At 32.7% G+C, this 16,379-nt stretch overlaps 1 protein-coding gene across 1 annotated transcript in view; it reads right to left on the reverse strand.

The window, feature by feature from the left end:
• Window positions 1-16,379, reverse strand: part of LOC143084957 (uncharacterized) — a 44,197-nt gene that overhangs the window by 20,644 nt on the left and 7,174 nt on the right. Inside the window, exons 3-6 of the mRNA XM_076261055.1 lie at window positions 10,135-10,365; window positions 9,542-9,742; window positions 8,285-8,458; window positions 1,934-2,131 (exon numbers count right to left, since the gene is read on the reverse strand). Coding sequence (XP_076117170.1) covers window positions 1,934-2,131; window positions 8,285-8,458; window positions 9,542-9,742; window positions 10,135-10,365 — 804 coding nt within the window. The remainder of the gene's footprint in view (window positions 1-1,933; window positions 2,132-8,284; window positions 8,459-9,541; window positions 9,743-10,134; window positions 10,366-16,379) is intronic.

Consider the following 16,379-nt stretch of genomic DNA (forward strand, 5'->3'; position numbering starts at 1 on the left):
TTAGATAATACTGCATTGCATCAAGTTTCCCCTTGGTATACGTACAAAATGGCCTTTCTCTATTATTCATCATATTTGTTGTTTTGATACTATTCCAGTTTGAAAAGTTCGTACTTCACTGGATACAGAAGGGATCATACACCTTAAGACCCCTTCTGTGGCCTGTGAATTCTGAACCTTTCAAACTGCAATAGTATCAAAACAGCAAAAATAATGAATAAAGATGAGTCTATATACCAAGGTGCAAATTCGTGCAAAGCATAACTTTTTATAGTTTCATTGCATTTAATAGAAAAAGGGCATTGGTGAAAATAAAATCAAGAATTTTGAAGAAAATCCACAAATTTTAATACAGAGATATTTGTTTTAAAATTTGAAACATAGTTAACTCACAAAAAATCATAAACAACCTTTAAATTCAAAAACACTTCGTGCTGAGTCACTAAAGTCGAGGGCACCCTAGAAGGTGTACTTGAATTGGTCCATATTTATACTTATTTTAATCAATGTCTAAATTTATAAACTTGTTTTAAGAAAATCATTGCTAGCACTGCATGCAATAATCCTCCATCTGTCAAGTACCAAATTGCCCAAATATGAGAGTATAAGTGGAAGACTGTGGATTGTCTATAAAATTTCCATATGTTTATCATTGAAGCAACACAAGGGTATAATATCCTTAACGTTAATGTCTGCTCGTATATATTGACTTGTGTTAATGGTTATCGTCTGAATGGTATTACACACATCTGTCTTTCAATCACAATCCTTGTGTGACCTCACAAAGCAAATCATGTGAATACTTTATTAATGTAGTCATTGAATTTTTTAACTTGGTCAAACATGTCATGCCCAACCTAAACGTCAATAATTATAAAAAAATAGAACATTTAGTTATTCTTTTTTTGTGAGAAACCTAACTATATAGGTACATGCTTTTCATATTATATTTTCGTTAAAGTGTGGAAATAAACAATCGATGAAAATGGATTAAAAACAAATAATTGTAAGATATTTTTTACAAATGTTCGGGCGCTATTCGGAACAATACAGAAATGTTTGAATGATATATATGCTTATTTAAAATTGGTAGTAAAATAATAATTATTGCTTGTTGCAAAACGACTGAAACTTCTTAGAAGTGAAACAGAAACTATTTACAGAGCATACACAAAGAGTAATTTTATTTAGATGAACATAGTTTGCATTCACCCAAGAAGTCAAAGTGTGTATTGTAAACTTCAGAAAGAGTTAAGATAAGACAGCTGTCAAAGACACATAAAGGAAAACTGTGTACTGTTTGTACAGTGCAGAAAAAATTATAAAATCGATAAAAGGTGATAACAAGAACCTTGTGTGACAAAATGTCTAAGATTTGTTGAATGATAATCAGTTATGATTTTGGAGTTTGTTGCTTGGGACATGGTTATACAAATGACATTTGTAAAACACTATATGATTGTGAACACCAAACAGAAATAACAATTTATGCAAGATCATTTGCCACGACAGCTTAACTGATATGCTTACAAGAATGTCTGCTTGTTTTCATTCGCAGGTCGTTGTTAAAGTGGTAGCATTTTATGCGAATGCCATGCGGGGGAGGTTTGGCTGGATGTGAGGCGGGTTTGGTCAACTATTTTCTACACGGGAAGATGCCTGTTCCGAATTGGGAATGTAACAGTTGTTGTTCATTCGTTTGGTGTGTTTGGGCTTTTGATTTCGCCATTTTATTAGGGACTTTCCGTTTTGAATTTGCCTCGGAGTTCAGTATTTTTGTAATTTTACTTTTTATATGTTGACAAAGAAGTTTTTATGTTTTTTATAAAGTTCGATTTAAAGTTGAAAATGCTCTCATGTAGATGGATACATTTTCAGCCTGCTAATTACTAACATTGTGTATCACTTTTTTTTATGCTAAAGAAAAACTCACCAACAATCCCAATTTCACAGATCTCAAGTTCAGAAGTTTGAGTCTTAACTGAATGTACAAACGTTAAGTATCTGCAAACAGCATGAAAGTTGACAGAAGTAGGCAAATCAGTCCCGTTGTATAAAACTGTTCCAGTATTCCAAAAATTGCTGTTATTTGAGGCAAAAACAATATGAGAACCATCCTTTGTAGTTGTTTCTAAAATGATAAAAATAAGATTGAAAAGATATACATGTATATATAAATAACAACCCATGTTTTATATGCAATTCAATATCGAGATAAACGCAAATAAAAAAAAAAAAAAAAATGTATGACTAGCTCATAAGTATTGCATTAATTATGAATAACAGCGATATTAATGCGAATTAAAAAGATAAATGTAAAACGAAAAGAAGCAAATCATCTAAACTGTAAGGCTCATTCAATACAACACTAATGACTTGCAGAACAAGGAATAGTACAAGGAACTTTTAGAAATAGCGCATGTTTTATTATTTACAACTGCTATGTTTATCACAATGCATGTAGATAAACATCGTTATAGGGAACTTAAGACCAGTTATCTGGGACATATATTCAAAATCAAAATGTGGTTGAAAGCTATAAAAAAGAAAAGATAGAAATATCACCAAAGAAGTTTTATCTAACTTTTATAATAGTTTTAAAAGTTTTAAAAGTGACGATTATACCAATAAACGGGTTTGTAATGACATGAGCAACACGACGGATGCAACACGTGCTTACACGTCTGGAGCACCTGCGACCACTTCCAGATTTTGGTGGGGCTCGTGTTGTTTACCCTTTAGTTTTCTATGTTTGTGTTTTGTACTATTACTTGTTTGTTCGTCTTTTTATTAATTATCAGCTATTGCGTTGGCAGTTTTTTTTCGATTTACGAGTTTGACTTCCCCCCGGGTATCTTTCGCCGCTCTTTAACGCTAACGTTTATTCTGTCGATTCCTAAACGCAGTTTTTTTGTCTTTGATTTTTTTTTGTTTCAAGGTACAAATATATTTATTCATATTCAAATGAATAAATAGTAATACTTTGGCTTGCAAATATTTCGTTTTGGTTGTTCCTGATGAAGTTATATTCAGGAAAGCACCTCTTACACTCGAAAGTTATAGTGTCATTTTCATTAAAAAAAGCCCAAGGTTTAAACAATATTTTTCATTTAAGTAAATAAGGTATATGGATAATTAAACCAATAGGTGTTTAATGTTGATTTGATAATCTGATGACTCAATCAAAGAATATGAATGAATGAAATGATAACCACTGTAACAACTCGTCACGAAAGACGTAACAGTAACAACTACAGATTGTTATATAGCCTTCACACAATGAGGACAATCCATAACTCATCGCAGACTATAGAAGGCCCCGAAATGACAATTGTCAAACATTTCACACGACAAAAAAATCAAGCATTTTTCCACAAAAATGTTTAGGTTTTTTTATGACGAACTATTACATAATAGATACAGGAAGAAATTTGGGCGCGACAAATTATAGTAACAAATCCTCATTCTGTATTTCAATGGTTGTCGTTGATTATGTTATAGGTGTTCTTGAAGGTTTTATGGTTTCCTATAGTTGCTAAAATCTACATCATTTGGTTTCTGATAGATTGTTGTCTATTTGACAAGCTCAAGTGCATATCAAATGTTTTTAGGTAGAGGCAACAGTAGTTTAATTATGTCATAATCTCATAAGACATTAAACCAAGCATAATCATCGCTAGTAAATTATGGACTATTCATATCATAACTGGAAAGGGAATATCGTAAAGTTTGGAATGTATCTCTCTCATGTATAACTCTGTTCCTTTTCTGGACTTGGATACACATTTTAGTGCTTAAACGGTTCTATATTTAAATAAGTTTTTGACGACGTTTGTATTAGGTTTAGGTTTTCCAAATAACTTGACCTCGATCATCCGTATTTGTAAAACGATAAGTGTATGTTTCAATGTTTTGATATTTTTTTTCTGGTGTTGTAAGTATAATCATTTCAGTCTTTATCTCGGTCAGTGCGTTTGACAAGAGAAACAGATACAAAAATATATGTGTATATAAAAAAGATGTGGCATGATTGCCAATGAGACAACTGTTCACAAGAGACCAAAATGACACAGACATTAACAACTATATCTCTCTCATGTATAACTCTGTTATATATTTATTATATATATTTATTACATATATTTATTACAGTTAATTGCTATTAATAAGTATTGCAATATGCATTTTGTTTAAATGAATTATCAGTATTTAGTTCTAAATCAATCCTAATTCTATCTCATTTTTGAATGATAATTTTTCATGTGTGACGTCATGCTGTTTCTAAATTTCATAAATTCTAATGTGGCATAACGTTTCTGCCTTTTCGGCATCGTATGTGACGTCACAATTTTTTTTAATTACGTTGACGCCTGAACTGATTCGGATGTGTGTCTATTTTGTGATAAACTTGGGTTTAGTTTTCTGTAATTAGTTAATATTTCAGTTTCATTATGTATATCGCTTTCATATTCATTTGTTAAAATTTACTGGTTGCAATAGCATTAAGTGTTCTATATTATAAGGATATTCTTATCCCGTGCATAAAAACAATGCCGTGTTTGTCAAAACCTTTTCAACTTTTGATCTTCAGTGCTGTACAACTTTGTACCTTTTTCACGTTCGATCTTTTATATCTAGGCGTTATGTATTCAGGTTTAGTTTTCTGTAATGTTTGATGCTTCAGTTTCTTTGTGTATATCTCTTTCATATTCATTTGATGAAATTTACTGTTTGCAATAGCATGAGTTGTTCTATATAATAAGAATGTTCTTGTCCCGGGCATAAAAACAATGCCGTATTTGGCGAGACCTTTTCAATTTTTGATCTTCAGTGCTGTACAACTTTGTACTTTTTTCACTTTCGATCTTTTATATCTGGGCGTCACTGGTGAGTCTTGTGTGGACAAGGCGCGTTTTTGGCGTATTGAATTTTAAACCTGATGCTTTTTGTTATCTATTAATCATGTTTTTCTTTGTCTAATATGTTCTCCTATTTATTTGTATTGTAGTCCTGTAATATTATGTTGTCATTTCAATGTTATATTTAACTTTGCCATTAAAGTGCGAGGTTTGGCATGCCATAAAACCAGGTTCAACCCACCACTTTTATTCCCCTTTAAAAGTGTCCTGTACCAAGTCAGGAAGATGGTCATTGTTATATTATTGTTCGTTTCTCTGTGTGTTGTATTTTAACGTTGAGTCGTTTGTGTTTTCTCTTGTTTTTGAGATATTGAGATAAGACGTGGCACGGTACTTGTCTATCCCAAATTCTTGTATTTGGTTTTCATGTTATATTTGTTATTCTCGTGGTGTTTTGTCTGATGATTGGTCAGTTTCTGTGTGTGTTGCGTTTCGGTGTTGTGTCGTTGTTCTCTTATATTTAATGCGTTTCGCTCGGTTTTGGTTTGTTACCCCGATTTTGTTTTTTGTCCATGGATTTATGAGTTTTGAACAGCGGTATACTACTGTTGCCTTTATAGGTCACCGTACGGTCTTCAACAAAGCCAATACCACATAGGCAGCTATAAACGGCCCCGATAAGACAATGTAAAACAATTCAAACGAAAAAACTAACGGCCATTTTTATATAAAAAAAAATGAACGAAAAACAAATATGTAACACATAAACAAACGAAAACCACGGAATTACAGGCTCCTGACATGGGACAGGCACATACATAAATAATGTGGCGGGGTAAACATGTTAGCGGGAGATATGTATATATGTTTCTGGTTTAATATATATTTACTCATACACTTGTATAGTGCCCTTGTAAGTTCGTGATAAAATTAAGTTACACCTATGTGTTGCTTTCCTACCAAACTATACATGTATAATTTTATCAGATTCAGAATGTTATATGCTTTCAAGTGTTTTTATCAGTGTGAGGAAATATCAGATTCAGTGTGCTAACTTTTTATTGCATATATCTGATTATTAATTTTTGGAATTTAAAACAATAATTAGTGAATCCGACTAGTCAATAGCAAGAGGTTTTATATTTACTAAAAGTTTGTCTTAGTAAAACATTTTCATAAACCACACAACATCAACATTAATTACTCTTTTCTAGCTTTTGAGTGTTGATCAAACGTACAGAAATCAGGAATACATACCTAAATAAAACACAGAAAAATTAAGGAAAGACTTTTGAAACTGTAAATGTATGTTATTTCTATTTTTATGATTATGCTTTGATTGCAAATACTCTGAATACCAATAGACAATCAATAATAATCTTGATAAATAGGAGTGAAAACAGATGTTTTTACATATTAGATATATATTATACTATAAAAAAGAAGATGTGGTATGATTGCCAATGAGACAACTGTCCACAAGAGACAATACTACCTATTATTTAAGTCTATTAACTTAAGTTAAGTACCTAATTGTTAACATAAGGAGGAATGTAAAGCCTATGTCACACCTTACCGGATAGCACGAACGGACGCCTAACGGATGAAAATAAAAGTTGTCCGTTGACAAAATTGTTATCCGTTGGGAGTCCGTTGATGTACTGATCAACTAAAACGGACGCCTAACGAATGCATAACGGACATGCAACGGATATGCAACGGACGAGAAACGGAGACGTACCGGACAGAACGGATGTCGAACGTACATCCAACGGACGAGAACCGCATAAAACGGACACCTAACGGAAGCGTACCGGATAAAACGGATAAACAAGATATACGAAAAAATTAAAGGCGACAATAATAATACATGTAAATTGCATTAATATTGAACATGTTCTGTGTAACTGGTTTTGATTTGTTCTTCAAAATGCCGCTTAAGGGCAGTGTAAGACCTGAATAACAGCTGCTTGATTGTGAAGATGTGACCTTATTCTAAGATCGATTATGAATAATAAGAATTCATGAACCTTAGCCGGGTAGCACTCCACAGTTAGATGTGTAATTTCTCATTTTGGCCCCTGTGGATTTTTCAAATATAAGACCTAGTGTGCAATATAATTCATTTTTGGATAGCTGAGTATTAAAATAGCCTTCGCATTGGGTTTATATGAACATCAAGATCATATAATGTATGTAATATAGGCTGTTTTCTATATGACAGTCCGTATTTGTATGTCCATACCATACATTGGTCCGGCAATTATTGTAATGTTTTTTTCCAACTATTTGTCGCACGAACTTTGTGATTAGATTTTACGAAAAAATGAGGCAAAAGACACCCATTTTTTGATCATTAGAAAGATTTATGAAAACAGTTTCTAAAAGGTATCACTCAAAGGCATTGAAATTCTAGTTTGATCCGAATTTCGGGGGATATGTGACATGTTTACCCCCCTTTTTGCAATATTTTATGGTAAATAAATGCAGAATGTTGCCATGGATACACAGAAAAGGAATTATTTTTCACCCTTTTAACTTTTAAAAATCAATTCTATGGAAGATACTGATTACATACATATGCACATGTACAGCACAAACAGTTAGTTAGGTAAATGTATTAGAAATCCAGGAATAGGAGATGATAAAACATTTTGTGGCTCATTTTTTATTTTATTTTCTAACTGTGAAGTGCTGCCTTAAGAAATCTAATTGGCATTCCTGACGAGAAATTTTCAATTGGAATTTATCCGTTTCAGATCCGTTCATCATCCGTTTTATCCGTTATACGTCCGGTAGAAGTCCGTTTCACATCCGTTCAACATCCGTTTTATCCGTTAGACGTCCGTTAGAAGTCCGTTGGTGAATTTATCTGCCATACCTCCAACGGATGTATAACGGACGAGTAACGGATACAAAACGTAAACGAAACGGACGAGTACCGTACAAAACGGTCGACTAACGGATGTCCAACGAACATTTTATCCGTTAGACGTCCGTTCAAAGTTTTGAACATGCTCAAAATTTTCCACCGGACAGAACGGACGTCGACGAATAAAACGTACGCTTAACGGACATGCAACGGATATGGACGAACGCATAACGGATAAGAACGGACGTCTAACGGACATGAACGGATTGAAAAAAAGTTATCCGTTATTCGTCCGTTCGAGCTATCCGGTAAGGTGTGACCGAGGCTTAAATGATATGCATTTCGCCTTTTTCATAACTGAGTGTTTGTTAAAATTAACAACAGATGCGTTGGATCACCTACAGAAAAAAAAACTAACAGGTCATGATCTACATGCACATGCAGTGAGTTTTCGTTTCCATTTCAAATACAGCAATTATCGCAGAACATAAAAAGTTTTTATTTGAAACTATCCTGTTACAAACTTATATTTAATCAGTTTCTAATAACATACCACTAAATGTTATATACATTTTGTTTACGATGCTTTTTTTCTTTAGGTCAACATGAAATGATACATTTAGTCCACTTGTTTTAGAGCAAGTTGTTCTGTCGCCATCAATTGATAGACTAGCAGGTCGATCGCCACCTGGATTTTGAGAAACGAAAGCGTCAGAAACCACGTTATCTGTAATAAGAAGATGAAAATGTCATCAAATGTTTTAGAGTTGATATTGGCAACAAATAACAGGAAAGAATATATCAGACGGTAGCATTCCATACTTGTCTGTTTGTATTATGTTATTTTCTTTGAATAAACTGTATTAACTGAGTAAATCTGGCGAAGTGAATACTAGTTTTTCTAAAGATGAAAATACGTTATGTTTATAGAAATAATGAAAAAATGTGTTCTACCTAATTACAGGGATACCCATCTTGAACAATTTAGTTCATTGATCGATTGATGTGTGTTGTATTGCCAGAACGAATCCTGATGTAGATTTCAGCATTTGGAAGTACTCTTTTTTTAATTCTTCATCTTTACTTATCAAACATGTTTCTATTCATTTTGATTGTCCGATGATTATAATGGAAGTGTTTCTTTTTCAAAATGTGTTCCTTTGACATTTCCATGCGTTTTCATCAGTAGATAACCATATTTTTTTTTTTGTATAAGTTCCAAGATATAAACTTATTTGTATGCCTATAATATTAACCTGCATATTTTAAATATTAGAACCTGTAATGCAGTGGTTTTTTCGTTTATGCTGTGTTTCATTTTTGTTATTCGTTCATTATTTTTGTACTGAAATGATGCCGTTAAATACCTCGTTTGAATTGTTTTACTATTGTAATTTCGAGGCCAATTACAACCGACTACGAGGTATGTGTTTTGCACATATGGTGACCTACAGTTGTTAATTTTCTATGTCATTATAGGTCTCTTGTGAAGAGTTGTCTAATTGGCAGTTATATCTTCTTATCTTTGTCAAACCAGTTTTTAATTGTAACATGAGTTACTAGGAAATGACAACTGCTATAAAAATTGCTCGCACATTATAATTCAAACAACCCCATGAATGTCCCTGAAAGTCCAACATTGTGTTTGTACAATCTTTGCATTCATTCAAGTATCATTTAAATCATTGATACTTAAAGTACTGGTTATCAGTTAAATCCTATATGTATAGAGTTGGCTCCTGCTGTATTTATATTGTTTATACATAATATTATTACATATTATACAAGGTTATTATCAAGAATAACTTACACTCGTTACAATATCTACCAGTCCTATTTTTCTTACAACCCTTGGTACAGACTGCAGTATCTTTATTACAGATATCATGTAAACAATTTTCAGGGTTACATCCCCAAACACAGGAACCGTTTCCAGGATAACAATGTCGATCAAAACATTTGTCGGGGCACAACTTCTCGCATTGACTTCCCCAATGATATTTTTGACAACCTGCACAAAAGTAGAATTTACATTATTATTTAATTACAATTATAAAGGCCTATATTACAAATGAATTTTAATAAAATGATTACAATCATTACATATAATTTTGTAGTTTTATAAGTAAACAATGTCCTACACTATGTTAAATATTGCCCTTTAATGAAATTATTTAAGAATAGTTTCCTCTAATTTGCCTTGATTGAACCAAGAAAAATTTTGCAAAACCAGCATCCATGCAAACCAAAGCCAAAGTATTGGAACAAACAAACTGTAGATCATTTTAACGAGCTAAAACAATGAAACAAATCATAAAATATACATATGCATGAAGTAGGAAGAAAGATTTGTGCAATGATAATGAAAGGTTGAAAATGTATTCACATTCATACTTAACTCACCATTGATGGCAACGTAACATAACTCAACAATAGGTCCATTTGTGCTATTGTCTGATTCGGTTGATCCTTTATTATCATAATATATGACATATTTTCCAAGTTGATTACAAGGAATATTTTGAGTGATGTTTGGAAGACCAGGATCAGGATCTTCATAACAGAGATGACCATCAGGTGGAATAGTTGTTGTATTAGTCACATACAATTTAAATCCATCCATTCGATTAGCAACTGTAATAAAAACACTTACAGTAGAATTAGTGTCACAGTCTGTAAATGATATAAGCCGATAACAGTGTATTCTGTAAAAAAAAATTACAGAAAGGACTGTTAGAGGCTTATATCTTCCTGCAAACATTTGTTTAAAATGCCATAAAGGTGAAAAAGCTAACAAAAACAAATATTTATTAAGATTTATTTTCATCAAGTGTGTAAGATGTTTGGTGGATAAACTTTATTTACATTATCCTACATGTAATGTTAGCCCCTTTAAACAGTAGCTGAAATTAAACAATAGGGAAGAATAAACAGTTGAAGGTGATCAACAAGTATAGCTGGATGCACATAAAGACACAGTGTATGTGTATCATGCTATTTGCGTGCGCTAGGACTGCTGTATATAACTTCCGTCAATACATGAAACTCACATTATCAAGATGCTTGATTTTTTGATGGACAATATCTTTGTTACGTTCGGAGGACGTGTTTTTCAACAGACTGTCGGCATTCCAATGGGAACCAATTGTCCTCTCTTTTTGTAGACTTGTTTCTCTATTATCATGACGCTGACTTCATGCAGGAATTTCTTACGAGGAAAGATAAGAAGTTAGCAATATCCTTTAACTTAACTTTCCGCTATATAGATGATGTTCTCTCACTAAATAATTTAAAATTTGGTGACTATATTAAACGCATCTATCTCATTGAGCTAGAGGTTACATCCAGAAATTGATAATGAAAGTCGGTTGAAAACAAAACTTTACGACAAAAGAGATGACAGCTTCCGAATTGTGTCCATTTCTATGTATCAACATTCAAGCAGTGCCTGCATACGGAGTATACTAGTATATATCTCACAAATGATATAATATTCCCGGGCTTGTATGTCTATCATAATTTCTTTGATAGAGGGTTGCTGCTAACAAGGAAGCTTTTAAACCAAGCGTTACAAATGGTGAAGTTGAAATCATTCCTTCATAAATTTTACAAACGCCATCACGAGTTGGTTGAGCGTTATGGAATAACCGTTTCACTGATAATATCGGATCTGTGCTGTATGTCGTAACTACAGTCCTCTTGCATTTTCACGAATACGACCTACTGAATTAGAATATTTACTGGGGTTGTAATAACATGAGCACGAGACGGGTGCCACATGCGGAGCAGGATCTGCTCACCCTTCCAGAGCACATGAGATCACCCTCAGTTTTGGGTGGATTCGTGAAGCTTATTATTTTGTTTTATATGTTGTGTATTGTGTTCTATTATTTGTCGGTTTGTCTTTTTCTTTTTTAGCCATGACGTTGTCAGTTCATTTCGATCTATGAGTTTGACTGTCCCTTTGGTATCTTTCGCCACTCTTTCACATGCGTTTATTGTCTCAAAACGGATGAAGACGATGAAATTACATGTCTATTCTTAATGCCAAAAAAGTAAGATATTGATACTTAGTCATTATTAGTGTTGATTGTGTTCGTTCAAACTTGGAATAAAAATCATTGGCATTCACACCACATCTTCCTATATCTATCCAATGACCGAATGTACATATCAAAATCATCCGTTTGAAAATGAGGAAGGTTAATGATTGTAAAAGTGAATACCAAATACCAATAACTTATCATAAGTCGTTCCCTTTATTTAAACCAATACACAAACGTTAGTTTGTAAACTATGTAAAAGTTTCATAGCCTATTAACAAGGGGTTGAACAATATAATATCCATGTAACTTGCAAATGCTTATACTATCAGTTTATTACATGGTATTTTTCATACCGCATGAATTATCAGCCCTAGGTTCAATATCAGGCCAAGAGCCGCATGGCTCGAGGGCTGATATTGACCGAGGGCTGGAAAATGGCGTAGAGAGTCTCTAATCAAATAGCAAAATCAAATAATAAAACAAATAAAATAAATGGACAACAACTGTCATATTCCTGTCTTGGTTCATGCATTCCCAAATTGTAGAAAATGGTGGATGAAACCTGGTTTATAGCGCTAAACCTCTCACTTGTATGAAATCGCATCAAATTCCGGAATATTTATAACGATGCGAGAACAAAACACATACTATTAAGTAAAATTGTCAAAAAACAGATACAGACATCAGCACCGTGTCACAATCTCAATTAGAACAAAAACAAACAAATATATGTAAGACTCAGATCGACGTCCGGTCTCTTATCGACGTCCGTTCCTCAAATCGACGTCCAAATCTGACGTCACAATAAAATATCCTCCCAAATCAACGGCCAATTTTATGCCTTTCTAATCGACGTCCATTTTTTGGCTTCTCTAAACGACGTTTTTTTAAGACACAGAACACAAAATTGACCAGAACCGACATCAGCTGAAACCTTGAGACCATTGAACATATAATGTGTGACAAAAAGGATCTATTAAAAAAAATGGTATATGATAACAGTTGTTTAACAGCACAATATAAAAAATAATGCCAAGTTCTTGCGTACATGTTTCACTCCATGTGTAACAATCAAAAATTTGTTGAAAACTGTCCGAATTATGACACATGTAATACTAAAAAGTCTATTTGCTATACTTCTTTAGTTTGTCTACTGTTGAGATTGAATAATGCTCTCTAGCTGTCGTTTGGTTTTCTTTGTCGTTAGGCTGCTTTCTTCTTGACAAACACCTACATGCATGTCGTCTATTAACATGAATAGGAATGACACACTACTATTCTATGATGAGTTTATCTACTATGTAGAACGTTTCGATTAACTTTTTATCAAGATAAACTTTAATATGCATGATACCTATTTCGGGTTAAAAAAATCTATATGGAAAGTATGTATAAATGTTTGAACCCTACAAAACATGTTCAGAAATCTGATGTTCAGTGGTTGTCGTCTGTCTATGTGATTCATAAGTGTTTCACGTTTCTCGTTTTTATATAGATTAAACCGTTGGTTTTCCCGTGTGAAAGGTTTTACACTAGTAATTTTCAGGGCCCTTTATAGCTTGCAGTTCGGTGTAGGCCAATACTCGTTGTTAAAGGCCGTACTTTGACCTATAATGGTTTACTTTTATAAATTGTTACTAGGATGGATAGTTGTCTCATTGATACGGAAGCCGTAAGGGGACACACAAAACATTAGAAAATATTTTTATTAATTCGAGATCACGATAAAACATAACCGTTTTACCGAGATCTCGATAACAAATATATCGTTATCTCGATAAAACGAAATTGTTATATCGAGATCTCGGATTATTAAATCGTTATCTCAATTTATTATATCATTATTTCGATTTATTATATCGAGATCTCGGATTATTATATCGAGATCTCGGATTATTATATCGAGATCTCGGATTATTATATCGAGATCTCGGATTGTTAAATCGTTATCTCGGTTTAATATTTCGTTATCTCGAGAAAACGAAACTGTTATATCGAGATCTCGTATTATTAAATCGTTATCTCGGTTTAATATATCGAGATCTCGATAAAAAATATATCGTTATCTCGAGAAAACGAAACTGTTGTATCGAGATCTCGGATTATTATATCGTTATCTCGATTTATTATATCGTTATCTCGATTTATTATATCGTTATCTCGATAAAACGAAACTGTTATGTCGAGATCTCGGTTTATTTTATCGTTATCTCGATTTATTAAAACGATATCTCGGAATATTAAATCGTTATATCGGTTAAATATATCGTTATCTCGATAAAACGAATCTGTATTTCTGAATTCGTCATTTTGATGTTATCTTACAAGTATTCAAATTAATATCAGAAACAAAAATTCAAAGCACTCTTTAAAAATTTTAACTTAATTCATTCATTTATTTAGTTTCGGAGAATAAACTAGTGGATTTCCCTAACTATCATTAATCGAAATCTTTGTATGGAAAACCTGAATACCAAAACATATATATAAATATTAAGAAACTCAACGTTATCTTTTTTATTTTCACGTTACCTTTGCTGTTCTTCATCCCATATATATAGATATAACATGTCCATTGTACCGCAATGACCATTAGAGGGGTTACGGAGGACCGAAATGCCAAAAAAAAACGCGTGAAAATTATGAAAATAGCCAATTTTAAATAATGGAATGGATATTTTGAATAATGGAATGGACTGCTGCGACCCTTTAGCCCCTTTTTACATACATACCTTATACCTCATTCGAAAGCTTATTTATAGAGAACAAAAGACATATAGTCAATATGTTCCGCAACGCATATTAGAGGAGTAACACAGACCCTTCGGCCCCTTTATACACTACTTGAAATCTTATAGAAAGAGAGATAAAATGGTATATTAATAAGCTTTCGAATGAGGTACAATGTATATTTGGAATTAGGAGCTGAAGGGTCACAACAGTCTATTACATTTTTCAAAATATTCATTCCATTATTCAAAATAAGCTATTTCTTAATTTTCACGCGTACTTTGTCATTTAGGTCTTCCGTAACCCCTCTAATGGTCATCGCGGCACAATGAACATGTTATATCTAAATATGGGATGAAGAACAGCAAAGGTAACGTGAAAATAAAAAAAAATAGAGTTGAGTATTTTAATATTTATATATATGTTTTGGTATTCAGGTCGTCCATACATTAAACCAAGGAATTTCTGTTAAAAATAGTTAGGGAAATCCACTAGTTAATTCTCCGAAACTAAATAAATGAAAGAAATAAGTTAAAACAAATTAAAAATTATTTTCATTTTTTTTTCTGATATTAATTTGAATATTTGTTAGATAACATGAAAATGACGAATTCAGAAATACAGGTTCGTTTATCGAGATAACGATATATTTTTATTGCGATCTCGATATATTTAACCAGAGACATATATACACATAAGATCTGAGTCTAACAAAGAAGCACAAAAAGGAAATACAAAATTTAACAGCCACATTGCTACTTATATATGTATTAAAATCAACCGAAATGACTTAATGGCGAGGTTCACATCAACTCGAGTAAAGAGTCGCGTGTTTGATGTTACTGAATGTTACGTCACATTAGAAGAGATATAAAATAATTTTGTCGTTCAAAAGTAATTTACAATAGTATAATAGAAAAATAACATAATGACATTACAATAGAACAATAACGCATATTGTGGGATGTTAAAAGTACAAAACTACGTCATATGTACCAAAGAAACACAGAAGGTAGCACGTACAAAGCACACCGGCAAAAATGAACGATTATAAAAACAACTCATTATATGAGAATTCGTGGTAAAGTAATATCATGCAAAAACTGAAGACTCAGCTTATTCATGATTCTCTTCATATGCAACTCGTTCTTTTTTTTTTTTTTTTTTAAATAATTATCATTAAAAATGTCTTAAACCGAAAAGATTTCGTATTCATGATTTATTGGACAAGAAATATTAATACACATACAACTTGTAATTTATCTATCTTGTTTAGAAAAGTTAAATATTAAATTGCCAATTTAGAACCTTTGAAATTTATATATATAATAATTAACCATTTGAGAGCACGACCCTCCTATGAGGTCACGGTGGTCAATAAGCACTCGTTGTCAGAGGGCTGGAAACAAAATAACCGTGCTAAGCGAAATTCATAAGCGATGATACTTTTGTTCTTAAATGGATTTATTCTCAATCACAGTGACACTCCCACTGGTTCATGCTGCTTCACTTCATATGGCGCTTCAAAGCAAATACAAATATTTGTTAAAGATTCATTTAACAGATTTCAAATCACGCTGTTCATAGCCGTGACGTTCAATCGTTGGCAAGAAAAGTCACAATGAAGGTATCTTAAACAGTACATACTAGTAGTTCTATCTGTGTACCTAGAATGCAATTTTTTCATCGTAAAATGTTTTCTCGACCAATTATTCTAATCTCAGAGGTTTTTTTATAGATTATCGTTGGTCATCTCAACGATATTGATTTTCTCGCTTGGGCCAGTACAGCGAAAGTGAGAAAAGCAATCGAGTTAAGGTGACAAATTATAATCTGTTTATCGCTATTTTACCTTGACGACGTTGTGTTAAT

This window comes from Mytilus galloprovincialis, chromosome 1 (genome assembly GCF_965363235.1).
Source record: "Mytilus galloprovincialis chromosome 1, xbMytGall1.hap1.1, whole genome shotgun sequence".
In the NCBI taxonomy this organism is placed as follows: Eukaryota; Metazoa; Mollusca; class Bivalvia; order Mytilida; family Mytilidae; genus Mytilus; species Mytilus galloprovincialis.